The sequence below is a fragment of the Brienomyrus brachyistius genome, chromosome 6 (genome assembly GCF_023856365.1).
Source record: "Brienomyrus brachyistius isolate T26 chromosome 6, BBRACH_0.4, whole genome shotgun sequence".
NCBI lineage: Eukaryota > Metazoa > Chordata > Actinopteri > Osteoglossiformes > Mormyridae > Brienomyrus > Brienomyrus brachyistius.
The window spans coordinates 95,962-122,258 of NC_064538.1; the positions used below are offsets into that span (position 1 = coordinate 95,962).

Genomic DNA, 26,297 nt, shown 5'->3' on the forward strand with positions numbered 1-26,297 from the left:
ATGTGCGTTTAGAGAGCCACTAAAAGATTAACATCGCCATCTGCTGGCTGAGTAGAGTGAAGCAGGGCCCCCCCTTGGTCTGTTGCCTGGTTCAAGCCATCAGGAACAATTAGGCTCCAGAGGCACACAAGGACCCTGGGATTAAAGAGGTACTCATCTGAAAAGCGGCCACATAATTCGGGCCGGTTAGCATTATTCACTACCTCCCTTTAACCCGTTCAGCTCCCAGGGAAGGGCAGCCAGGCCCGCATGTAGAGACACCTCCGAACCCCCACAGCTGGGTAAACAGAGGCAGCCCCTGCACTGGGGGGAATGATCTTCTGTCTGCACTTAAAAACAAAAAAGGTGCTTTGAAAGGCCCCAGTAATTCAGGCCTAACAACAGGTGGGGGCCACATTTCGCAGGGGCACACCTGAAATTGCCTGCTCAAATACGGGTGTGGCCAGGGTCTCCCCACTTCAAAGGCCCCCACCCCGGAGTGCAGAGAGGGGGGCCTCGCCTGGTGCTTGCTAGAAACACTTATTATTTTCAGGCAGCTGGACAGGCAGCAGCCCCCCCCCCCCCGGCAATTGTAGCGGTTATACATGAAAGCCGTGAATGGGGGACTAGCTGGTGAGCAGAGGGACGCCTCCATCACAAGCGGATCTGATGGGGTGTGTCCCCTGGAAGTGTACCCCTCCACCGGGACGCTCTGCCAAAAAATGCCCCCCCCCCCCCCCAGAGAGAAGCAAATGGGGTTCAAATGCACATTCCTGTGTCTGTAGTGCTATGTCTGTGGGCACTTAGATATGACAGCTGCACAGAAGGGGAAAATTTATTTAAAAAATAAAAAATAAATCACACACACACACACACACACACCCTGGGAGATTGCCTTTATACGACTCTGACAGAGGTCCAACAGGACGTGGCGGTACCCGCTGACCCACGGGCTGACAGCACGACCCACCGACACCCCCCGCAGCGGATCTCCTGCAGGTATCGCCACCTCAAACAGACGTGTGCATCAGCAGAGAAGCATCACTGCCAACTTCCACCATTTCTCTGGGTAGAGACGTTTCACACAAACTTAAATAAAATACAAATAAATCACGGTTAGCCGCTGCCCATTTCCACAGGGTTTTATAAGCATCTTTCAACTTTAAAACTGATTAATTGGTTTGCTAGTAATTTAGTTAATTAATGGACTACAGAGCCCTTACAAAAAAGCCTTTGAAAGATGGTTATTATTTTTTAGGGGGGGGGGGGGGGGACAATATATGCAGATAGAAGATGAAATCGAGTTCCCTTCAGAAAACGAACCGGCGGAGCGGGAGCGTATTGCGATGCAGCTACCCAGTCGCCTGTAATGCTGCCCAGTCGCAATGGCCGACAGTAACACAGCCAGACCTCACTCACACAGTCAGACTGAGTCTCCGTCAGGGTAGGACCCCAAACTAAACTGCCACTCACGTGTGTACTGGACCCAAGGAGGCTGATGGCAGTTTATCTGGGGTTACATGCTGGCTGGGGGCACCACTGGCCTCATGCTCAGTTAGACGGACACCTGTTCGGCACGTGCACCCATGATGCAGAAAAGACATAAGTGGAACAGAAGTGTGTGGGAGTGAATGTTTGCCAAACGCTGTCCCCTTCTGGCGAACGTGTCACACAGAAGGAAAGAATGTGACACAAAGAGGAAAGGAAGGGTAGGGACACATGCTCAGCATCACGCAATAAGCATGCGGCGCAAACAGGAAGGGGACAGGGACACACGCGCTCAGCATCACGCCAAACGAAGGTGACGCAGACAGGAAGGGGACAGGGACACACGCACTGAGCATCACGCCAAACGAAGGTGACGCAGACAGGAAGGGGACAGGGACACACGCGCTCAGCATCACGCCAAACGAAGGTGACGCAGACAGGAAGGGGACAGGGACACACGCGCTCAGCATCACGCCAAACGAAGGTGACGCAGACAGGAAGGGGACAGGGACACACGCGCTGAGCATCACGCCAAACGAAGGTGACGCAGACAGGAAGGGGACAGGGACACACGCGCTGAGCATCACGCCAAACGAAGGTGACGCAGACAGGAAGGGGACAGGGACACACGCGCTGAGCATCACGCCAAACGAAGGTGACGCAGACAGGAAGGGGACAGGGACACACGCACTGAGCATCACGCCAAACGAAGGTGACGCAGACAGGAAGGGGACAGGGACACACGCACTGAGCATCACGCCAAACGAAGGTGACGCAGACAGGAAGGGGACAGGGACACACGCACTGAGCATCACGCCAAACGAAGGTGACGCAGACAGGAAGGGGACAGGGACACACGCACTGAGCATCACGCCAAACGAAGGTGACGCAGACAGGAAGGGGACAGGGACACACGCGCTGAGCATCACGCCAAACGAAGGTGACGCAGACAGGAAGGGGACAGGGACACACGCGCTGAGCATCACGCCAAACGAAGGTGACGCAGACAGGAAGGGGACAGGGACACACGCGCTGAGCATCACGCCAAACGAAGGTGACGCAGACAGGAAGCGGACAGGGACACACGCACTGAGCATCACGCCAAACGAAGGTGACGCAGACAGGAAGGGGACAGGGACACACGCACTGAGCATCACGCCAAACGAAGGTGACGCAGACAGGAAGGGGACAGGGACACACGCACTGAGCATCACGCCAAACGAAGGTGACGCAGACAGGAAGGGGACAGGGACACACGCGCTCAGCATCACGCCAAACGAAGGTGACGCAGACAGGAAGGGGACAGGGACACACGCGCTCAGCATCACGCCAAACGAAGGTGACACAGACAGGAAGGGGACAGGGACACACGCGCTCAGCATCACACCAAACGAAGGTGACGCAGACAGGAAGGGGACAGGGACACACGCACTGAGCATCACGCCAAACGAAGGTGACGCAGACAGGAAGGGGACAGGGACACACGCACTGAGCATCACGCCAAACGAAGGTGACGCAGACAGGAAGGGGACAGGGACACACGCGCTCAGCATCACGCCAAACGAAGGTGACGCAGACAGGAAGGGGACAGGGACACACGCGCTCAGCATCACGCCAAACGAAGGTGACGCAGACAGGAAGGGGACAGGGACACACGCGCTGAGCATCACGCCAAACGAAGGTGACGCAGACAGGAAGGGGACAGGGACACACGCACTGAGCATCACGCCAAACGAAGGTGACGCAGACAGGAAGGGGACAGGGACACACGCGCTGAGCATCACGCCAAACGAAGGTGACGCAGACAGGAAGGGGACAGGGACACACGCGCTGAGCATCACGCCAAACGAAGGTGACGCAGACAGGAAGGGGACAGGGACACACGCGCTGAGCATCACGCCAAACGAAGGTGACACAGACAGGAAGGGGACAGGGACACACGCGCTGAGCATCACGCCAAACGAAGGTGACACAGACAGGAAGGGGACAGGGACACACGCGCTCAGCATCACGCCAAACGAAGGTGACGCAGACAGGAAGGGGACAGGGACACACGCACTGAGCATCACGCCAAACGAAGGTGACGCAGACAGGAAGCGGACAGGGACACACGCACTGAGCATCACGTCAAACGAAGGTGACGCAGACAGGAAGCGGACAGGGACACACGCACTGAGCATCACGTCAAACGAAGGTGACGCAGACAGGAAGCGGACAGGGACACACGCGCTCAGTATCACGCCAAACGAAGGTGACGCAGACAGGAAGGGGACAGGGACAAACGCGCTCAGCATCACGCCAAACGAAGGTGACGCAGACAGGAAGGGGACAGGGACACACGCGCTCAGTATCACGCCAAACGAAGGTGACGCAGACAGGAAGGGGACAGAGACACACGCGCTCAGCATCACGCCAAACGAAGGTGACGCAGACAGGAAGGGGACAGGGACACACGCGCTGAGCATCACGCCAAACGAAGGTGACGCAGACAGGAAGGGGACAGGGACACACGCAATCAGCATCACGCCAAACGAAGGTGACGCAGACAGGAAGGGGACAGAGACACACGCGCTCAGCATCACGCCAAACGAAGGTGACGCAGACAGGAAGGGGACAGGGACACACGCGCTCAGTATCACGCCAAACGAAGGTGACGCAGACAGGAAGGGGACAGGGACACACGCAATCAGCATCACGCCAAACGAAGGTGACGCAGACAGGAAGGGGACAGAGACACACGCGCTCAGCATCACGCCAAACGAAGGTGACGCAGACAGGAAGGGGACAGGGACACACGCGCTCAGCATCACGCCAAACGAAGGTGACGCAGACAGGAAGGGGACAGGGACACACGCGCTCAGCATCACGCCAAACGAAGGTGACGCAGACAGGAAGGGGACAGAGACACACGCGCTCAGCATCACGCCAAACGAAGGTGACGCAGACAGGAAGGGGACAGGGACACACGCACTGAGCATCACGCCAAATGAAGGTGACGCAGACAGGAAGCGGACAGAGACACACGTGCTGAGCATCACGCCAAACGAAGGTGACGCAGACAGGAAGGGGACAGGGACACACGCGCTCAGCATCACGCCAAACGAAGGTGACGCAGACAGGAAGTGGACAGGGACACACGCGCTCAGCATCACGCCAAAAGCATACCACAGTGTGATCATAGACAGACAGACGCCGCCTCTGTGTATAACCGCCACAGCATCGTCTCACTGACACGCCCCCCGCCCTCCAGCCCAGGGGAGTGAAAGGCGTCGCTTATGAAGATGGTGCATTTATGGGGTTCAGTTGGAGAGTGCAGGACCAAAAACGTATTGCTTTTTAAGGGCTCACAAACACGATTAAAAAGCAATACATCAACATCAGGAAAAACAAACTTACAAACTTCATCCAAGACTGTAAAATAAAGCACTTTTTTTTCGCAGTTTCCCTTTTATAGCCCCATAGCTACAGAAAGACAGTTACGTCTTTCTTCTGCACACATTAAAAAGAATGTAATAAAGCAGGAGTTCACACAGGAGCTAATGACTGACGATCTCTTCATCAGTCGTTAGGGCCACGACGACGGAGCGTTTATCTATCCTGATATGCTGTAATAATAGCGCAATATGGGAATATTTTAATCAACATCAAGCTCGTCAGCATGGACGTGGGCTGCTCTTCAGTGTGGAATTCAAATCTCAATAACAGCACCTTTGAATTCAGCATATTATTTATCATTTAAACACAATTAATGGGAGCTAACATTTGCTTTTTGAAAAAAAAATACAGTAAGTGAAATGCAGCAAAGGGCATAAATAACCTTCCAGAGTAGTTAGCGGCGCCATTACGCACCAAGAAGAAAAGGATGCAGTTAGAAAGCGCAGACAAGCGCTAGAGGCACGTGTGTAAAGGAGGGCATCAGCAGAGAGGGCACAGAGCCCCCCCCCAGGCATCGCAGGTACAGCTTAGCTTTCCAAGCACCCCCCACCCCCCAACCCGCTCACATCCGAACCCGCCTTTGCCATGCAGTCCCGTTACCTCCCGTCAAAAACGCGGCGGGGAGACGCATGTTCATTCACGGCTGCTACATGTTTCTCCTGACAGGAAAGGTTACAGAGAGTGTGCGTGTGGGGTGGGGGGGGGGTGTTTAAAAAAATTAAGCAATTAGTTAAACAAAACAATCAGAAAAAGTATGTTTAAGAAAACGGTGACAAATGTCCTGTGGGGTGCCATCTAATGCTGCGGAGCGTAATACATCCATGCTGTCATATTCCATTAAACTGCTATTACTGTACTGATGGAACTATTAGTCACTACATTATTAATAACATTAATGTATTTATGTTTTTAGTCTACAAGCCTGTTTTCAAGCAGTAATTTATGATCTGAACCCCTTATATTATATAATTCCCCTCTCCCCACCTAGAGTCTTTTGTGTTTATTATTGATTGTGAAAAAGAGTCTGAATTTTTATGCTCCCCCCACCCCTACCCCCAGCTACCCCCCCCCCCCCCCATCCGTAATGTATTGAGGGGGTTGCTTGCATTAGGGGACTAAAATAAAGTGCATTTACATTTGGAAGCTCAACTTCATAATTTACATCCCGCCATTCATTAAAGGTGACAAACGAGCGATTGGTCCGCTCACGCTGCTCCCACAATGCAACACTCCTCCAGTCCACATGAATTACGGCAGACACCGTGGCGTGGAAGTGCAAGCGAGTTCCTTTATTATATTTACGTGGCATGTGCAGGCGGCTGCATTAAGCTGTGGGGGGGGGGGGGGGTATACCACAGAGGTAGCCAAACAGTTTAACCATGTAGCTGGTGTAACCAGTGTTTCTCCACCCAGTCCTCGGGGACCCAGTAGACAGTCCACAGCAAGCTGGGAGGGAGCAAAAATGTAGAACGAGCTAAACAGTGACCCCTACAGCTAAAGCGTGTAACCCTGCAGCTAAGTAGTGCAACCTTCTAAGAGATGAACAGTGACTCCTGTAGAGCGACAATGTAACCAAATACAGCTAAAAACAGTGACCTCTGTAGCGACAACAGTGCCACCAGTTGCTAAGCAGTGTAACCATGAGTAGCTAAATAGTGACCCCTATAGCCAGTGTAATGCTGCAGCTGAAGAGCGTAACCAAGCAGAGACACATGCAGTGTAACCAAAACAGTGAGACCAGCTGCTAAATAGCTGAGGCTTTACATCTCAGCAGCCGACCTGCTGTCACACTGCACCACAAGGCTGCTGACCTAAACAACAGCAGCCAAACACCCTGCACTAAAAAATGACCTATTTAACTAGCAAACACACACTAATGCTTCACTGACATCACCACAGACTGAAAGGCCTATGTAAAATTTTTCCATTTTCACAAGTTACTGGTGGCTTTGACCATGAATTGCCTCCACAGGACTAAAATCAGCATTGCTGCAGTTGAAGGAACCAGTCAAACTGCTGCCTTGACTGCAAAAGGTAAGTCCACCATGAAACCCAGCTCAGATTGGTCCCAGCAGACCAGCCCAGCTGGCTGGATACAGCATGGAGGCCAATGTATCACTTACAAAGGGGTCAAGGACGTGAGAACATCGACACCGCCCTCTTCGAGTTTCATACCATTCTGTGTTACTCACTGAAGTTTCATTAAGTACAGTAATGTTTTAAAAAAAATAACTTTGCAGAATTAGTTAATTAAAGTTGGGGCTGCCGCCATCACTGCCGAATTGAATTACGTCTCTCCTGAGCTCATGGAAATAAAGAAGGAAACTCCTCGGTCCAATAAGAGCCGAAATTGGAGTCAATTCAGTAGAAAAGCGTGAAGTTAAGCGGCCCTCCCGGATCGGCAGGCACGGAGCCTCGTCCCAGATTAAATAACTTTCCGGGCCCCTTGCTAATGTCCTTCCACTGATAACCACTTTAAGCCGGCGTGTAATGTTAAATAATTACGGAGAGAGGAGTTTTTCAGGCTGTGTAGCTACAAACGCACCGTGGGAATCCTGCCCAATGCAAGCGCGTAACTGGCCCTGCAGGGGAGCCCATGGATGAATTAGCAGCTAATAGCTTACCAGGAAGCCGGCAAGCGAACATTCCCAACGTGTCGATTAGGGATTCTGCATCTCTCTCTCTCTCCCCCTCTCTTTGATTCGCCAGGCTTCCAGGATTTTGGGAAAAAAGGAGTTTGAGCTTACAAGGACGGTACACTCCTAAACTGGAAACAGTTGAGCCCATTACAACCACACCTGTCTGTGGGAGGGAGATGATCAGACTACCACACCCGTCTGTGGGAGGGAGATGATCAGACTACCACACCCGTCTGTGGGAGGGAGATGATCGGACTACCACACCCGTCTGTGGGAGGGAGATGATCGGACTACCACACCCGTCTGTGGGAGGGAGATGATCGGACTACCACACCTGGGGTCAGCCCATCTCGAAGAGGCTCTCCTGAGCAGAGAGCAAGGCTCTGGATGTGTCAGGCTGCTCCTGCCTGAAAGCAGTTTTCTGTGCCCTCTCTGATCATGCCGCTGATGTGTCGTCCTAAAACCAAGCCTTCCATCACATTCCTGTTCATTAAAATCCAGTGAGAAGACGGTGAGGCGGAGGAGAGCTGACAGTGCCGCTGACGTGCCCAAAACAGAGCGAGGGACATGTCCGGCCAGTCAGCATCCATCCCACGTCCATCGCCCGTGGCACAGTGCCGCTGTAATTGCCTTTCAGGCTAATCAACGCGACGGGCTGTAATTAGGAATGTCGAGTGACACTGTGGGCCGTGAGGGGTGCGGGCACCCGGACAGGGGTGAGCCAACCAGCACAGTCCTTCATCCTGTCCTGAGTTCACATGCCTGGGGCAAATTTAACAATGGAAAATTAGCGATCTTCAACTGTCGCTGAAGTCCCAGACAGAAATGAAGAGCAAATAAAAATGAAATAAAAAGCGAAATATAGCAAACAATAATTACAAAGAAAAACAGTGGTTTGCATGTCAGATTCCCAACCTCTAAAAAACAAAAAAAACATTAAAAAACAGCTCTACTGTAATTAAAACAGGGTCATATTTCTGTCACCTTTAGGCAAGATGTACGCAATAATGACACGCTCTGCTGTGTGACTCACTCATGAGCATCGAAATTACAGCCCGGTCACCATATTGTTTACAGTAACGTATTTTCTGGTATTAAAAAGCCCTCAGACATGCACCATAGGCTAATTAAAGTCTCAGTTCTGCTTCATCATGCAGTCTTAAAACGGGTCCGTGTTGTACAGCAACACACAAAAACACGGAGCTTCCTCGCCCTATTACAGCATTATGGACGTCCGACTTCAGGAGGGCAGCAAAAAAGAAAAGAATCCAGGACTGGACAACAGCTAAAGGCTCTGACTGCTGAGCCGTCGGTCAAGGGTCCCAACAGAACCCAAGCCCAGCTCCAACAGCACAAGGAGCCTCTACACGCCCAGCAGTCAGGGGGTGGATGCCCAGCTGCAGGCTTCCAAAGAAGGGCCACCCTACAACTCACAACCCCAGGCTACTCAGTGCCAGGTAGGCCTCGGGAGGAAGCAATGCAATTACATGAAGTAATGTGACAGGTATTAAAGGCAGGAGAAATTGCAGTGATTCTGGAAGAATAATGTTCTTTACGTGTTTCACGGCAGTGTTTACGCCAGTAGTTAAGCACGTGTAGCCCATTCACACTGCCCGTGTTCTACGTGCACAGAGCACGTCACGCTGGCCGTGTCACAGGGCGGGGGAGCCACAATTAGACTGCAGCTTCCTAGGCACCAGTGGTGAGTTAATTAAGTTGGGATGGGGGGGTGGGCCCTGATTAGGAGCATGCACACGCCTATTCAACCAGAGAATGTTAAAAACACTACATGTTGCAGAACGACGCAGCTGATTGGCCAGGATATTTCTATGTCCGATTATCTCCTGACCAATCCAAAGGCCGGCTTGGCGATTCCCAACACAGCGCTTCCCAGGATCTGCAAGACATCCCTTTCGGCCCACCAAGGAGGACGGGACATATACGCACCACACACACAGACGAACATTAAGCCACTTCAGCAAAGCTAACCTACTTAGGGCCGGATCTAAGCTAGGCAGCTACCTAGAGCACGATCGGAACAAGGGGCCCCAGATTGGCAGGAGTCCCCCGTCTCCACTGGCAAAATAGACTGAGGGGGACCCGATCGGTAAAATGGACTGAGGGGGACCCGATCGGCGAAATGGACTGAGGGGGACCCGATCGGCGAAATAGACTGAGGGGGACCCGATCGGCGACATAGACTGAGGGGGACCCGATCGGTGAAATAGACTGAGGGGGACCCGATCGGCGAAATAGACTGAGGGGGACCCGATCGGCGAAATAGACTGAGGGGGACCCGATCGGCGAAATAGACTGAGGGGGACCCGATCGGTGACATAGACTGAGGGGGACCCAATCGGTGACATAGACTGAGGGGGACCCCCAGCATTCAACCCTGAAGCTTCCGTCTGTTCAGCACTGAAGCAGCCCGTTTCCACAGATGCAGGAGTCAAACCATCTTACGACAAACAAGGCAGCCAGGTGACCACACACCTAGGACTTAAAGCTGACCAGCTTAATGCAAGGGGGCGGTCTCGACCGGTCGGTCCCAGCTAAAGCGGGATAGTTTCAACTGGTCAGTCAAAGCAGGCTGCACAAGCCACCTGAGAGAGCGACTGTCGAGGAAAACAAACCGTTAGAACTGTTGTCTCACCCCCAATCGCAAATCTACGTTTACAAAAACAGTGAAGCTCTTCTGCTCATGAATCACGTGGGACTCAACCAAGTAATTTCTGCATCAATATGTAAACACCCATTTCCAGAATAGTCAGTGCAATGTGCTGAAAATGAGTAAGAGAGTGGGGGGGGCAAATGACACTGCTGGCAAGCAGAAAGCAAAATTTTATAAGAAGACAGACGGAACGAAACTGCTGTCAGAAAATAGGCGGATGCTCCGGGACGCCGTTGCAGGTCTGGAGGGAAAACGAGGAGCTCAGCTCTGCGTCACCCTCCCCGCTCATGTGCTAACGCCCCGCCCTCAAAGAAAAAAAACAAAACAAAATTATAAAGAGATGTAAACCTAAAGAAAGACGAGCCGCAGACAGCAGAAACAGACCTGCTGTAGGCCAGCAGAGAGCTTCCCAGAGACGGAGCGAGACCCCCACCCGCCTGCGGCTGCAGACTCACTCGCGCAGTAAATCTGACGCCCGGCCATAATCATAAAAGGCAATTAGGTGACCCGAGTGCCAGGTGTCCTTGGAACGGCACGGTCACCACAGCACTCCGGGAACGGACACCCGGCGATAAACCGGCCGCCTCGGCCTCGGCTTCATTAACCGCCATCATCAGACGGGGTCACTGGCCGCCCCCCCCAGAAAGTGAAACACCTGTCATTTTGTAGCTGGGAAAGTATTACCGTTAAAGAGTTAATCTATCAGGACCCAAAAAAAAAAACATTAAAATGGTTTCCACCAAACATGACCCTCAATAAAAAAGCCATTTGACGCAGCGCTAAGAAGGACGTCTACACATCAGCTTCAAATCCGTCCCCCCGCAGCCCCCACAGCCCCCACCTTCCCCCCAGACCCAGACGCACACACAGAGACCCAGAAATGCCCCCCCCCAAACCCACCCGGAAAATGAAGCGTAGCTGAGCTGCACAGCGCCATCCCTGGTCAGTTACGCACCCTGCAATGACCGAAAGTCACCCTTCCTGAAGGAAGACTGCAATCACTATAAAAAAGTAATGAGAAAAGAACTGTGGAAGTATTAAAATGCCGCCTGACCGGCTGAGAGCGCAGCCTGGTCTCACAGGATCAGACGGGGCGGTTCGGAGGCTCCGCGCGTCTGCGGCGCGAACATCACAGAACAAATGAAGCTGCCGAACAGAAACTCCCAGGAAGCGTTTTAAAGCGAGAAAAAAAACATAATGATGATGTGTTTGAATGGCTATAACCACAGCCTTCATTCTGGCAAAAGAAGCAGACAGCGTCAACTGGCCCCCAGTCAGAGATAACATTGTTTTCCCAATCCAAGCATACGAGCAACAGATGTCCACCATCACTCGGGGCAGGGTGGGGCAGGGGGCTAGATAAAAGAAAGGAATTAAAGAGGAGAGAAAGGAATTAGAAAAGAGGAGGTGGGAAAAGCAGAAGGGGCCCCTGACAGTGGTCATGCACACGCATGTGGGAGCGCCTGTGCGTGTGTGTGTGTGTGTGTGTGTGTGTGTGTGTGTGTGTGTGTGTGTGTGTCTGTTTCCCGCCCTCACAGCACCGGGGAGCAGAGGGGCTCCGGAAATTCGGAGGCTGCCAAGCCCAAACAGATCACTTCAAAGCGTCGTCTTTAATGCTCGCTAAATTTTTCATCACAGTCGCCTAATATCCTGGGGAAGGGGAGCGTTTGAAGTTGCCGTGAGACCGGGATGTTCTTCTGACAACTTTCTTTTTTTTTTTTTATTATCCCCCTCCCCCACTCCCCTCCCCCCGCCCCTGCCCCGTGAAACACCCCCAAACCCTTTCAACAGCAGGCCAGTGATGTTTGGAAATGCAGGAGGGATACGCAGCAGGGAGGGGGCTGATCCTGTGGGTTGGGGGGGGGGGGGGGGTTCTGCCACAAGCTATACCTCCCACCCCCAAAAACCCACCCTTACTGCTAGTGCACTCTGCAGCAACCTGCCACACCTGAACAGGCCAGTCCTCCCATCCAGCAGGGGGAGCCAATGTTAGCCATATAAGCAGTTTCTAGGCAATCTCTCTCAGGAGTCGAAGGACCTTCATATAAGACACCTTAAACCATTGATTAGACTGAAGCATTAGATGGCAGGTGCATAACCGAAAAGCCGTAGAAGCACGCTGCGGCTCTGACAGACGATCGTACAGGTCACGCAGGTGAGAAGCCTACCGCGTATTTTCGGCAAAGGTCACCTCTGTGTCAGCAGACATGGGAGACGCGGCTGTCAACAGCTGCAGTCATTCCAAGAGCATTTAGCGCGTGATTCAAACCTAACATACAATTTTTTTTGTAATTTTTTGCTTTATCGGACCCATTACTGTATAAGCCAAATATCCAGACACCTTATATGATCCAAGGTGTCCACTGCATGACTTATAAAGCGAGCGGGAGCAAGTGAGGGCAGAGCTTGGTGCCCAGGCCTATCTGATACCACGAGATGAGTCACAACCCGTTAGGGTGCCCCCTGCCCCCCCCAGGCCCCTGATGGCAGCCCCTTCCTGCTATCCAGCCACAATTCTTTCAGACAAATTTCAATTATTCACCTCGTCCAAATAATTCCTTGTGACAGGAATTATCCTGCACTGTGGTAATCCACTTAACTGGGAAAGAGCAGCTAGTCGGGGGGGGTTTAAAAAAAAAAAAAAAAAACTACTTGTCAGCTACTTTCTAAATCAGATGCATCGTCGTCAAGATTTGTTCTTGCAGCGAGAAGATGTGTGAGAGCGTGTCTCTGAGGCAGGGTACGAAGGCCGGAGAAAGGCTGGAGAGAAGGGTCAGGTCAGGGCCAGAGGGGTGGGGGGGCAAGGGGCTCCAGGGAGTGGAGACCAACAGGAGAGCACTAGTGAAAGTCACTATCGGGGTGGGGGCGGTGCCAACGCTCAGGTCCTGCACTGCCATCTGCGCAGACGTGCAGGACGCCCCCCCCCACATCTCCCATTACGCTGCCCTTTGAGGCGCGAACACGCAGAGAGTCGAGGGCAAAGCCTGGCGCCTGAGGGGTGCTTAAGCGAAGCGGCGGTTTCCAATATCGGCCGCAATACTGAAAACGCAACAAAAGCATCACCACTCAGGCAAACGAGTTAAAGTGACATCAAACGGGCAGCCCTGCCGAAGAGGAGCAGCCTGGGTGAGAATGGAAGGCGACTGCGAGTCTGAGGGGGCCGGAGAGGATCCGCGGGCGAGCCGGAACCCGTGTCCTCACCTTGCACCACGCTACGCTAACAGCTGATCGAGCCACATTTCAAAACGCATTTTGCCCTACAAAGCTGAGGGTTAATCGGGATGGAGGTATAACCTTACAGATTTATATAATTATGCAGCTTCATGAGTTCACACTGGGTTATTCCGCAGACATACGCGGTGGGCACAGTACTAAAGTCTTACCAGCGCTTCTCTCGGTTCCGCCTCTTCTTTGGACAGGGCAGTGGCCTGAAAAAAAACGGGAGAGTTGCATTAGAATGCGTCGCCATCTAGTGGCCACACTAGGCATTGCGCCCTTGTTCACCGACTATATCAAAATGCGGTTACACCAGGGGGTGGGCAATCTTACCCAGAGTGGGCCGCTGTGTGGTGGGTTTTCGCTGCAGCTCCCTAATTAGGTTACTAATTAGAGGACAGACTGACTGAAGAGTCCTCGCACCTGGGTTTGAACAGCTGACCTAAAGGTTATCCCAAAAACCTGCACACACACCGGCCCTTTCTGGGTAAGACTGCTCAGCCCTGGGTCACACGAAGCCACATAAAGGCACAAACTGGATGAAAACACAAGACCATACAATGGGTTTAAAAAAAAAAAAACACATTCAACACATCATGTGACATTTCTTAGAAGGAGCACAAGCCCAAATGGACTTCAGAGCTCCCAATTTCCGGGCATTCCCCCCCCCCCCCCGGTAAGCCAAGCATTCCAGACACGCAGTGTTCCTCCCAGACTTCCTCTCTATGGCTCTTCTACATTCATATTCTCCAGGTTGTCTTGGACCATTCAAAACAAGATGCGAACTTCATTACCCCACCTACAATCTCCAACGTACGTCCCTGGAGGACCACAAGCCGAAGCCGCTTTGGCCACCGAGCTGAGACTAAGAAAAAAAAAATCAAACGACCACAAGAGCGAACGATCCCTATAAAGAAAGGACCCCCCAGCTATTTCCCCTGAGCACCGGGGGGGCAGAGATCGATCATGTGGTCTGGCTTCAGTTTATTTCAGTCATTGAAGTACAATAGGCTAAGATAACAGAGGAGGAGATGTCCATGCATATGCATACAGGTATCGTACAATTTCAGCATTAGAGGAGTTTACATCGTAACCAGAGAGGTGTTCATCCTGACCAATGGTTAAATCCCCATTAAACCACAGACCATCTCTCTCCACGTTCTCGGCCAGGCTGGTTTCTTGCAGGTCCAGGTGCAGCAGCACTGCGGTGGCACCTTCACACAGCATCACTCAGATAAAACTAATTCTACCTGGGCCAAGGCCCAAGTCAGGCTGAGGTGTGACACATGGTCTGACCCCCCCAGTGTGACCAGCACAGTCATTTGCCAGCTTGGGGGGACAGCCAAGGGGTTGGGGGGGGGCGGTTTTGAAAGTTCAGATTGAGAGACAAAAGTGAATCCCAATACAAAATAAGTAAGATATTCATCTTCCAGTTACAGCTGCCATACGACGCGGGTAACAGATTGAAATGCTAAGGGAACCTTTTTTTTTTTTAACACACTAGGGCCGTTACCACAAAAGCTCTGGGGGTCCGGCAGGGGGCCAGCAAGCTGTGCAGGCCGCTAAGTCCACCATCTATTCTGTGGCAATAAAACGACTCAAAAGTTTTAAGGAAATTGTTCTGACCCACACATAACTGCATCCTACAGGCTGTTGTGTTGACAGACAGGCCCCTCATCCAATCAACGGCGCCTATCCAGCACAGTACCTTACCAGTGGCTACATGTAAAGGAAACAATAACATCAGTACTGTATGCAGCAGACAACACAGCATGAGTGTGACACACCGCCTATATCTGAAGGAAATGAATCTCAAACTGACAGCATGTAATCCAGGTCTTCCAAGAAGCACTGCTTCTGTTAAATTAGAAATATCCATAGATTACCGATCTCAGCCAAGTAAAGTTCAGAGACCAAAGACCACGGACCAAACAGCTATGCCTCTTCAGCAGTTATTTTTTCACCATGCAAAGACAGACACGGTGGCATCTGGCCGCTTTAGACTGAAAATTCAGTAAAGGTCAAGCATGGTCAATCAATGGTCACTTACATCACTTCAAAGAGAGAAAGCTCATATCCAAAGAAATTTGTCTTTTCATGGGACTGACTTCTGCACACTGCTACCCATCTACAAAGTTAATCACTTCTATAAAACCAGAAGTACAACAGCATTCTGTCACCAATAGGTACAGCTGCTTAATCCTGACGGCACTTCTATCTCAAAGGCAGTGACCTTTAAGGACAACGGTCTTGTTGTAACACTGACAGTCTTATCGACTGGTCAAAGATTGCCTCTGCGCTTCCAACGTCAGGTCATCAAACCCTGCCGAAAAAAACACCCTAGACACTGACACTCAGTATTGCATGTATAATTAAAACTGCCAGGCCTGTAATCTGTAACAGGAGCTCAAAAGGCTTCTCCGGATTGCACAAGACTGCAGTCAGGACCAAAGTTTATGCGTCTAGGAGGTCAATACCGACACTGACCCTGAAAAGCTGAGCCTAATGCTGTTCACCCATAGTGACAGAAGATGTAAGTCTCCAGTAACCACCAAATCACTTAAATATCAAAATAGCAATAAAATGCTTAACTACAGAAAGCATACAATGGGTACGCCATTTCTGCCCCAGATTTATTAAACAAAGATGCTGAATTAAAATGAATTAGTGTATCTGTTGCTATATTGGTTAAATAATAGATGTCCATATATATAGAACGTTAATACAACCCAACAAGTGGATTATACAAACCGTAGTGTACTGAGCGTGACCTTTTTATCTTAAAAGCAAATCAAAAGGACACGTCCTAAAGTAAGCAAAGAAAGCCTCCTCCACGCAAGCATATGAAACACAGTGAAGGTTTTCTGAATACCGACATTTTATCACTTCGTCACGCCGGCCACTACTTCACGAAATAACACTGTCAAAACGTTATGTAATGGTTTAACTGCTTTGGGGTGCTAAGATCACCACTGAACAATTAGTCTATAACCATAAGCATAACCCTGATCCGCGCACGAAGAGCCCGCATGCTGCCTGTAACATAATCCTCTTACTACACGAATTAAGAAAATGGCTAATACGATGTTAAACACATCTGGGCTGACTAGTTTACATCCTCATGTGCATCTAATAGCCGCTGCAGCAGCCCAGCGCGGGCGAAGCGGACCGCCGCCACGCAGGAGGCTAAACAGCGTTTATAGCGCCGCGCCGCGGCCCGACACGCCGTCCGCACTCGGCTTTCGGGGGGCTACTTTACGGTGTTAACCAGTCGGGCATGACACTTCTTTGCCTTTTTTTTCTGGAGGGGAACCCAACACGGAAACGCCACTCGGCCTGCACCTGTCAAACGCGGGGACTCGAAGGTGAAGCACTCCGCTGGGTAACTTTGTTGCGTTTTTGCCCCACCCCTCCCAACGCCAGCACAAAGTGAACCCCGCCGCATCGCGGGTGCTAACGAGGCAAAAAAGAGACATGGACATTACGATGCATGAAGAACACATGCCGGAATTAAAGCGTTTAAACACACCACCTGCGCCTGCTGCTCGGCTTGCTCGGAAGGCGCCATCTTCCCCAGCCTGTGCAGGCCGGCCCATCGGACCCCGATCAGCGCGCGCCGGCAGGCCGGCTAATGGAGAGACGAGTCGGCGCTGCCGCGAGACGCTCCGGAGACGTACGAGACGCTCCCGCATCCAGCGTTTACTTCGCCTGGATTTGGAATCGTGACACAACTCCCTTAAAAATCAGACATAATTCTTCTACATGAAGGCGTCCCCAAGAAACTGACCGGATTTATCTACGTTTGTAGTTTTTCGTTGAAAAAAAGTATGTGCAACATCTCATAAAAAAAAACATTCAACTTGTTTTTTATTTAACTCTCTATAACAATTTGCGCGTGCGTCCTCTGAGTGGAACAGAACCCCCGCTTAGGAAGCTTAACACGGATATATCATGAGAGTTGACCATCTAGATTTTTTTTAAAAAAAGCTGTCTTTGGGTTCTGCAAACGCAAGGAGGCTGTTTCTGTTGCGGCGATTCAACATCCGACTCAAATATAGAAGAAATCTAGAAAAACCGACGAAGTCGTCACAAATCTAGTCTCCTGTTAAGTCATTATTATTGTAATTTTTTAATGTTATGAACTGACCAACTTCAGTTAGGCTTACCTAAATTCTTAAATTGTTTTTGTAGCGGAAAATAAAAGCGATGACTTGTTGTGGACAAAATGAATGTGTTTTACTTAAATTATGACATTCAATTATACTTCACTGCGTGGTAAACTGGTTGAAATTGCTTTTATTACGAGCTAAATTGTATCGTATATGAGCAGAATGGTATGGGATCGTTGCTGGAATCTTTTTGTAAATAGCGAGGCTATCTAGGTGCTTGTATCGTCTGAGAGGGAGGGAGACGCCGTGGGTGTGTGTGTGTAGGCCTGTTTTTCACTACATTTCCCATAAGCCCATTTACACTTAATTAAAAAAAAAACGAAGGGAAACAAATAAAGCACGAGTAGGGCTATACAGAGTTTCGTCTTGTTCTTTTGTCGTTCTTTTTTCCTTCTTCTTTTTAAAAGTACTGAATCGCTGTTAATTTGTTGGGGGGCGTGAAAATATCAATGTCAGAGTTAAAACCTTGTAAAGTGTGTAACAGCAGCCGGGAGGCCACGTTCGGGCTGGCGGTGCCGTCCTTGGCGCAGCTTAGGGCCAGAGGTGAGTGCGCTTACGAGTGGCGGTGGCACCGCGCACCGTCTCACTCTTATTTTGGGGTCGTTTGGACTAATGGACTGCGGTATGCAGTATAAATAAGGGGGGCTTCATTGACGGGTTCCATTAGAAAACGACTCCCCGAAGGTCGGCGCCACGTTTAAGAGAGAACCTTGCATTGGCCGCTTTAGGGAGATAAACCGCCCGGTTCTTGTTTCGTTTTGAGGACTTACGTGTGACTTTGCTCTTCCTATGCGCGTTCCGATCTCCTGTTTGTTTGTCATGTACGGACTTGTACGTAAACGTCCTCCTGTTCATTCCTAAAAGGCGTATAAGCGGCGTATGTCTGACAAAGTAGCCAATATACTCCAGTGTGAACTGTCAAAAAACTCATCGGGAATGGGATCACGGATTAGATCGATTTATCTTGCGTGTAAACATAGGCGCAAAATAAAGGTTTTTCTTCTTCGTGTTGTGTGTTCTTGATGGGCATGATTAGTGTTTTCATTACTGCATGAAAGTAGGGGCCGATATTACGAAGCAGGATTCCCTAAATAGCCGGACGACTTAAGTGTAAATGGGATTGATCTTCGTTCACTTACATTAGTAGTCTGGCAAGCCGTTTTAGCTTTAATTCATTTGTAGAGGATCTCACAAATTATAAGTTATAACTAGTTACAGTGTAAATTCTTCATATCAATTTCAATTGTAACTAGTTAGTCATTTTAACTAGTTAAAATACCAAACTGATATCAGATATTCAGTTTCTGACTGGTCAAAATGCCAGTTGTTGATAGAATTTTAACTACCTGAGAATTCAATTTTTGATATCAGGAATTCAGTTGTAACTAGTTATATATTTAGTTTTAATTATTTTTAAATTAATTTATTTAAAGTTTTTCTTAGAGTTTTATTTAAACTAGTTCAAATTCCAACTCATTGAAAGAATAAAAAAAATGTTTTGAATCTCGCTAGCTGAAGTAGAATTTCTGAAATTGAGAACAGGCATTGTAACTAGTTAGAATTTAATTTGTGATATCTTCTAGATATCAATTACACTTTATGAAGGATTCCTTGCTTAGCCGGATACCTTGTTGGATTTCGGGTACCCCACTGTAAAGTATCTTACATCTAGCCCAGACATCTCACATTTAGCTTAGACTACCTTAAATCCGCCAACTTAACCGGCTAAGTGGGAAATCCTGCTTCGTGATACAGTGCCCCCAAATTACCTGTGCTGTGGAGGAAGTGAAATGATCATTAATAGTGTGGGTAGGTGGGCTCTCGAGCACAGCTTTGCCTAGCGGGATGGGGGCTGTTCCGGAATGCATTCATCAATTCCAATCCAAATCAGGAAAGGAAACTGAAAAAGCAGAGCCGGCCCTGGATACACACAGACATTTTCCTTATGTAAGAGTAATTGATAAATAATACAACTTTGTAGTAGTTAATTTAAAAAAAACTAAAGAGAACAGATTAGATCATGAACATAACCGAGGGCATAGGAACGGGGGTCTGCCCCCCAATATTTAATCTGGCTTCATTTCTCTCTCCAATAAATAGGCCCTTGTATTTAAATTAAGTCGTGACCCCAACACTATCAAATTCTTCCCTGCGCTGTGGCACATAACCATATATGATTTGCAATAAAATATAATACAAAAAAGTAAAATGCAAAATAATAAAATACTATGTAAAACTAACAGTAACTGCAACCTTTTGCAGAGCAATTCTATTTTTAGATGCTGCTAGCTGATTAAGCAACATTCCTCTTAAAGCATCTGAACGGGCCATAAAATCATGTCCATGTGTCTGTGAAGTAACTTCTCTGTTACAATTCAGACTTTTTTATGGACACATGCTGATGCAGGCCTGTTTATGGCAGCGTTTCTCCACCTGGTCCTCGGGGACCCACAGACAGTCCACGTTTCTGCTCCCTTCCAGCTCCTAGCCAATCAAGGACTCCAAATAACTGGTACAGTTGCGCTGGGAGTTGGGAGGGAGTAAAAACCTGGACTGTCTGGCGATCCCCGAGGAGCGGGTTGAGAAACAGCGCTTTATGGTGATACTGCATTTAAAGTGCAGTAGTTTTTTCATGCTTATCTGTTGAGGGTGCATATGCATTTTGAATGAAATGTAAGCTCTCCCCCGCTGTAAGGATGTGAGACTTTGGGGTTCCGAGCCGACGCCCCCGTTTCTGTAGTCCTGGAAGAGGATGGGACCATCGTGGAGGATGAAGCCTACTTCCTGTGCTTGCCTGCCAACACCAAGTTCATGCTTTTGCATGATAAGGACAGATGGTCGCCCAAAACTAAAGGTGGGTGTCGTGGTCTCCTGATATGCCTGAGGAAGAGACTCCCTCATGTTAGTGCTGCCATGAGGTCGGCGGTTCAGGAGCATCAGCATAACTCTCTCATGTAGCTTCCTCATACAGCCGAACACCCAGCCAGTGCTTCTCTAATAGATGTCAACAGCCGATACTCAGAAGGCATGTAGCATATTATCGTTATACGACGGCTCACAGAACGTCTCGGGAGTCTTGCTTTATTCTGTAATTATGTTCCAAATTTATTGGTTTCATAACAAAAGTCCATTGACAAAGCAATGTTTAACATATATGTACATATCTTAGCACAGACATGTTCATGTGTCGTAATTTTTTTGACTGAATCATTCAGTTCTGTTCTTGCCATTTTGCTGTTAATTGCATTTGTAGTCACTGGCTCCCAATAGGATACTAAACAGAAATGTTTGGTGTTTTACATTATTGCAGAGGTGTTCCTAATTAAAAAGCACCCAGTGAGAGAGCTTATTGGTGAACTTTTTAACTCAAAACAGCCCTTTTAGATTTGGGTTTCAAGTTATTACTACTTGGAATTCAGATTTTGTTCCTTCCTTACAGTAGTACTATGATTATGGGACTCAAACCAGCAGCCTTCGTGTGTTAATGTCCGGCTTATTCCTCCTCTGCCCTGCCCACATACCTCCTGCTTCCCGTGGGGCTGTTTGCTGACCGCTGGCTTCATGTTGCTTGCAGTTGATGGCGGCACCGCCTGGCTGAAGCAGGAGTCGGTAGAGCTGGCCTCGGACTCCGTGGACAGCAAGGTGCCCGGTGCTGAGCCCTGGTATGAGCTGGCAGTGAGACTGAGCCACGACCTGACCGGTGTCATACTCATGTCTGAAGAGGAGCTCCAGGTGCCTATTTAAAAACATTTGTGTGCAAAATATAGTCAAGGAGAAGCACTTTTATCCCCAAAAGTGTGTGAATAACATCATACAGAGGATTTTCATGTAAATTTAGCCTAAGAACATTATGATTCTTTACCTACTGTGGTAATGCTATTTGTATGCTGTAAGCCGAAAATTTTCCTGCCAACCCAAGGTCAACTGTTACATTTAAATGAATCTTGACTCCATGGATGAGTGTAGGAAACTGCTGTGAGAAATGGACCCTTGTAGATGGGGAGATGCTGGGGTTTCTAGTGTGGTGGGTGGGGGGAGCTGAGAAGATGGTGGTATGGAGGTTTTGAGAGGATTCCTGATTGGTCTGTTTCGGTGTGTCTTCTGTGTGTGCGCTCCAGACCCTGGTGGACGTGCCATCTTCTGACTTGGCAACAGCTCTGGGTTTCCAGGTCGACAAAGTACGCACGCTCCAGGAAGCCCTGCAGGGGGCGCTAGACCGCAGAGAAGAGCAGCGGCAAGCCAAAGAGCTGCTCCAACTGTACCTGAAGTCTGTGGAACAAGAGGGCAGCCAAGCACCCAGCCGGGGAGGTATGACACTGCTCCACAAAGAGCAAGATGGAGGACCATGAATGCGACTTCAGTGCCTTTTAGTGAAAGATAATAACTCTAAAATCCATTCATCAATCTTCCAACCTCATACTCAGTACTGGAACTTCCCCAGGAAGCTCAGAACACAAGGCAGAGCCCCTTGGATGGGATGCTGACCAGGTTGCGGAAATGCATTCTTGGGTAGTCTCAGTGGGTAGCACTGCTACCACACACTCTAGGGCTGGGGGTTTGAAGTTTGCACAGTTTGTGTTCGTCTCATGTGGGTTTCTCAGCATTAGCTGTACAACATCGGACCTTCGCAGTGGTAACCAGCAAAGCTGAATGTTACTCCTAGTGAGCATAGTTGCAGTTTTGAGGCGATGAGGTCAGCTGTCCACTAGGTGGAGCCAAAGAATGAGATTTACCCAGCTTTGGGATTTCTTAAGTGAGTGTGATGCTTGAATCCTGCTTTTTGTGTGTGGTGTTCACATGTTGTGCGGATTGCTCCAAAGTTCCTTTTGCAGTCCAAAGGCCAAAACTTTCTTGTAATTGGCACTTCAGAATTGCCCAGTGCGTGCATATTGTCTTATTGTGTGCAGTCTGCAGACGAATTCTAGAGTGACTGTAACTGTGACCCTGCACTAGATAAGGATTAGGAAGCTATAGGTAGTTAGTCATGTATTTGTAACTATGCAGTCAGTCATGTAGTGCAGTGAATAGCAGGGGTGATTTTTCATAGAAATGTAATTACAGTGAGGGGTACTGGACTTGGAGACCGGGCCTTGTGCGCGTGTCAGTTTGGGGTTGAGCCCTGGCAGCAGGAAAGGGCTCCTAATGTGGCTCCTTTTGATTTAATTCCCTGTCACCCCCCCCCCCCACAAATGCGCCCCTGCTTTCCAAAGAAACCCGATGTGCGGGGGAGCTTTAAAGGGCGCCATTTATTAAAGTCATCAATATTTAAGTCCTTTGTTATGAAAAGGGAGCAGAGTTATTAAATAATCAGAAATATTAAAGGGTGCAGGGACTTGTCGTTAAAGATTAGGATATGGAAACGTTCCCTGCACAAAACTTTCTTCTTGTGGGGGGGGGGGGTAGTTTAGTTTTGAGTCCCATGCAATGGATCTCTCTAGCAGGACACTGGCTTTTTCGCAATTTAGATTTTGAACCTGGTGGTGCATGGGGGGGGGGGGGTATTTTTCTTTATTATTGAGAATCTGTAACGTAGGATCTGACAGTGACACACTGTGACCCCATACCAGACAAGCCTTACGGATGAGGGAGGGTTGTCGCGTTGAATTCAATGTACCGGTGAGCTTGGTGTATCGGTCTCCGTCCCGCTGCCCTTATTGGGCACCGTGATCTGATCAGGCCATTGAACACTGTGATCACTATTGACATGAACGTAACAGCAGAGCGTTAGAGACGTGGCCTTTCTGCAGCAGATGTGACCGATTCCGTGGAGCGGCCTGCGGATGGCACGGCGACGTTCAGCGCCAGGACCCTGATGGTCCTGAAGGGCAAGACCAGTCCTGAGACACGGCTCTCCAACAAGGAGCTGCAGGTACAGCAGACGGTTTCACCTTTTTTCTGTTACTGGCCTTTTCAAAGCATAAGCCTTGTTTTACACGTTGGATAGAGAAGCTACCCATTTGCCGAATAATAGTTTGACACTTCAAGGTGCTTAGATGTACAGCCCTGTTTCTAGATGTCTCTCGCATTGTAAGTATCTCTAGGACTTGTCACCTGACCAGTTACAATATGCAGACCTATGAAGATGAGCTTTCAAGCCCTGCACACAAGGTGGCGCTGTCCACCTACCTCTAGTCTCATTGAGAGTGAAGGTGATTGATTGTCATTGTTGACATACCACAGCACACAGGGCACCACGGTGATGTGTGTCTTCTGCATTTAACCCATATGGGACATTGAGACATCGAAGGAAGCAGCTAATTCAGCATTTATCATTATGTAAATATTTGTAAGATCTAAAGGGTTGGGGAGCCATTTGGTAGAGTGATACACATTTGATTACACAACCATTCATTATACATTAATGCAGTTTATGGTCATACATCCGAGCCATGTTACTATACAGATCCTATATAAATTCCTGTGGTCTTCACAATAAGGCTGTTTCTCGGCTGAGGAAGAGGAGTGTTGTAGGAGCTCATATCACAGCCTAGCTGACATTACCGGGACCTGAAAGTGATTTATTTCTCATCCCGAGTTGGTTTCGGGAGTGAGATCTATTCTTGTGAGTTTCGTCTTATTCGTTTCTCTTGTATGCTGCTCCAGGGTGTAATTCCTAAGTGAAACAGAGCCCCCCCCCCCCCCCCCGCTCTTCTCGCTTCAATTTCTCCACCCGTGTGCAGTGACCAGATGAGTTTCTGCCAGCGTTCACTGCAGCTGTTTGGGAGGCTGTCAGAGGCATTCCCTACAAAAGAGGGCGCCATACCTCTGGGGCCTGTCACTCCCAGAAATGATGGTTTCTGAGGTGACCTCTTGCATTCAGAGTATCGCGTTCATGATCACACATCCAGGGTGTCCCTGCATCATTTCTGAAATTGCATGTGCTTGCCGACTCCTTATAATTTAATTTGGGGGGGGGGGGTGTGTGATGTGATTTAATAAAGGTCTGTTTCAAATACGAGGAAGAAGACTGGATGCCATTGGCCAGATCTGCCGTTTGTCTGTCGTGCTCATATTCTGGTGGACAGTCCTTTGTGTTGGGATGCAGTCAGCGGGAGCCTTGTTTTCTTCTGAAAGATTCCACACAGTAAACCACTGAGCGCTTCAATACAATTTCAGCCATAACAATCTGATTAATCTTCACAGCCCCTTATCCCGACATAATATGTAGATTTTAGAAGATCATCTTAAAACACGGAACGTATCTGCTGCTCTCTGCTGGGTGTCGCTGCAGGCCTGTCTTTTCCTTTCTCTCCTAACTGCGCTATCGCTGTCTCGCCCCCCCCACAGATGGTGGTGAATGTGGGTGTGGCCTCTGTGGCATCAGCGCTCGGCTGGAGCAGTGAAAGGAGCGCCGCCCTGGTGGCGACTTGTGAGGAAGAGCTGAAGAGCCGCTTGGATCTAGTGCAGGCCGCACAGTCTCTAAGCAACCGATCCCAGGACCCCCAGGGGGGCGGGGTCCAGGCAAAGCGCAGGAAGTAGACTTCCAGTGGAAGCTGGGGGTGGCCACATGTCTTACAAACGCACAGATATCAGTTATTTGTTCAGATGGGTGTTTTTTGCACAAGAAACTGGAGTTATGCAGCTGCATACCGAGACCACTTTGGTTCGGGCTGCTTGTTTCCCCGATTCTGCGTAGGACTGAGAAAAACAAGCTGCTCTAAATTTGTAAGCAATTTGTCTAAGCAAATAAATAAATCGACTTTAATATTGAAAGCTTTTTGAAACTTCCTGTTTGTATTCACTGGAACATTGTAAAACAATTTGATTTATTCAATTCCCAGTTAACTGCTTCAAAGCAGCTCAGAATAGTTATTTTATAGCATTTTGCCTATTTTTCTCCTTCCAGTGACCAAGGCACAGATAGTATCGGATGCATTCAATCATGGTGCATTGCTTCCCGTTTTATGACAGTTAGAAGAAAGACATAACACTATGGACAGCAGAAATAGGGAGAGTATTTAAAAAAAATAAGCAAAGTACAAAATTTATCATGTTTGTCAATCTGAAGACATTGACAGCATTGGGATTTTGAGTTTATAATGCACACTGTTCCATTTATCTATTGAGCTGGGAATTACACTAACATTGATCAGTACCTTGCAGCACTGAAGGGCTTTCTCTCTGTTCTGCCTCCTCTTGCCATTTGTTCAGGTTAGTCAATAATGGTGACCTTTGCTGTTACTAATACATGCAGGGTCCTGATTCATGTGCTTAACTTCTGCCACTGTTCTGTCCCACCCGCTAATTCGTACACAAGCACAGATAATTTATATTTTATGTGCGATACCCGTCGTACTGCATTCTGGCTGTATGATGTTTAAAGGTTTTTGTTTCCCGTTGCCCTCTTGCAGCTCAATGGCTGTAATTGTGACTGCCTTGTTCATCGATTCAGGACTGGTGATTAATCAAATAAAGTCACAATATTTCCAACACGTTTGCCCCAATGTCCCCATCCAGCCTTCTGACGGTTAGGAAATCTCTAGCTAACCGAGGTATTTATGTTGCATCGGTCATTATTGACTGTGACATGGAGTCTGCAAAGCGTGTGCGGGGGGGTGGGGGCAGTCAGCCATATAGAAGCAAGCCACCCCGTTATGTTTGGTCGTTAACTGACAGTCGTATGTTTTTTTAGATGTAGGGGAATAGGTGAGTTTGACGAGTGCTTCATGGCTTGTTAAGATGCAGGTATCAAGTTCCGCT

At 49.0% G+C, this 26,297-nt stretch overlaps 2 protein-coding genes across 4 annotated transcripts in view; one reads left to right on the plus strand and one right to left on the minus strand.

Annotated features, from left to right (window-relative positions):
* Nucleotides 1–17,193, minus strand: part of pex14 (peroxisomal biogenesis factor 14) — a 56,727-nt gene extending 39,534 nt beyond the window's left edge. Inside the window, exons 1-2 of one of the 2 annotated variants that reach the window (XM_049016395.1) lie at nt 16,958–17,193; nt 13,596–13,640 (exon numbers count right to left, since the gene is read on the minus strand). In XM_049016395.1, coding sequence (XP_048872352.1) covers nt 13,596–13,640; nt 16,958–16,996 — 84 coding nt within the window. In that variant the 5' untranslated portion in view covers nt 16,997–17,193. The remainder of the gene's footprint in view (nt 1–13,595; nt 13,641–16,957) is intronic. The other variant, XM_049016397.1, reaches the window with a different exon arrangement.
* Nucleotides 17,194–17,583: 390 nt separating this feature from the next.
* dffa (DNA fragmentation factor, alpha polypeptide) lies at nt 17,584–26,029 on the plus strand. 2 transcript variants are annotated; one of them, XM_049016405.1, is made up of 6 exons: nt 17,584–18,140; nt 20,293–20,451; nt 21,172–21,329; nt 21,716–21,905; nt 23,348–23,466; nt 24,885–25,310. In XM_049016405.1, the coding sequence occupies exons 1-6, from the start codon at nt 18,047–18,049 to the stop codon at nt 25,074–25,076; spliced, it is 912 nt and encodes a 303-aa protein (XP_048872362.1). In that variant the 5' UTR covers nt 17,584–18,046; the 3' UTR covers nt 25,077–25,310. The 2 variants fall into 2 exon arrangements, with proteins under 2 accessions (XP_048872362.1, XP_048872364.1); XM_049016407.1 differs by having other exon boundaries at nt 18,013–18,140; nt 23,345–23,466; nt 24,885–26,029.
* Nucleotides 26,030–26,297: the final 268 nt, after the last annotated feature.

Coding starts and splice junctions, on each gene's coding strand:
- dffa (XM_049016407.1), top strand. CDS start 18,047: ATGTCAGAGTTAAAACCTTGTAAAGTGTGTAACAGCAGCCGGGAGGCC. Junction 21,330..21,715: donor TGTCTGAAGAGGAGCTCCAG/GTGCCTATTTAA, acceptor TGTGCGCTCCAG/ACCCTGGTGGACGTGCCATC. Junction 21,906..23,344: donor CCAAGCACCCAGCCGGGGAG/GTATGACACTGC, acceptor GCCTTTCTGCAG/CAGATGTGACCGATTCCGTG.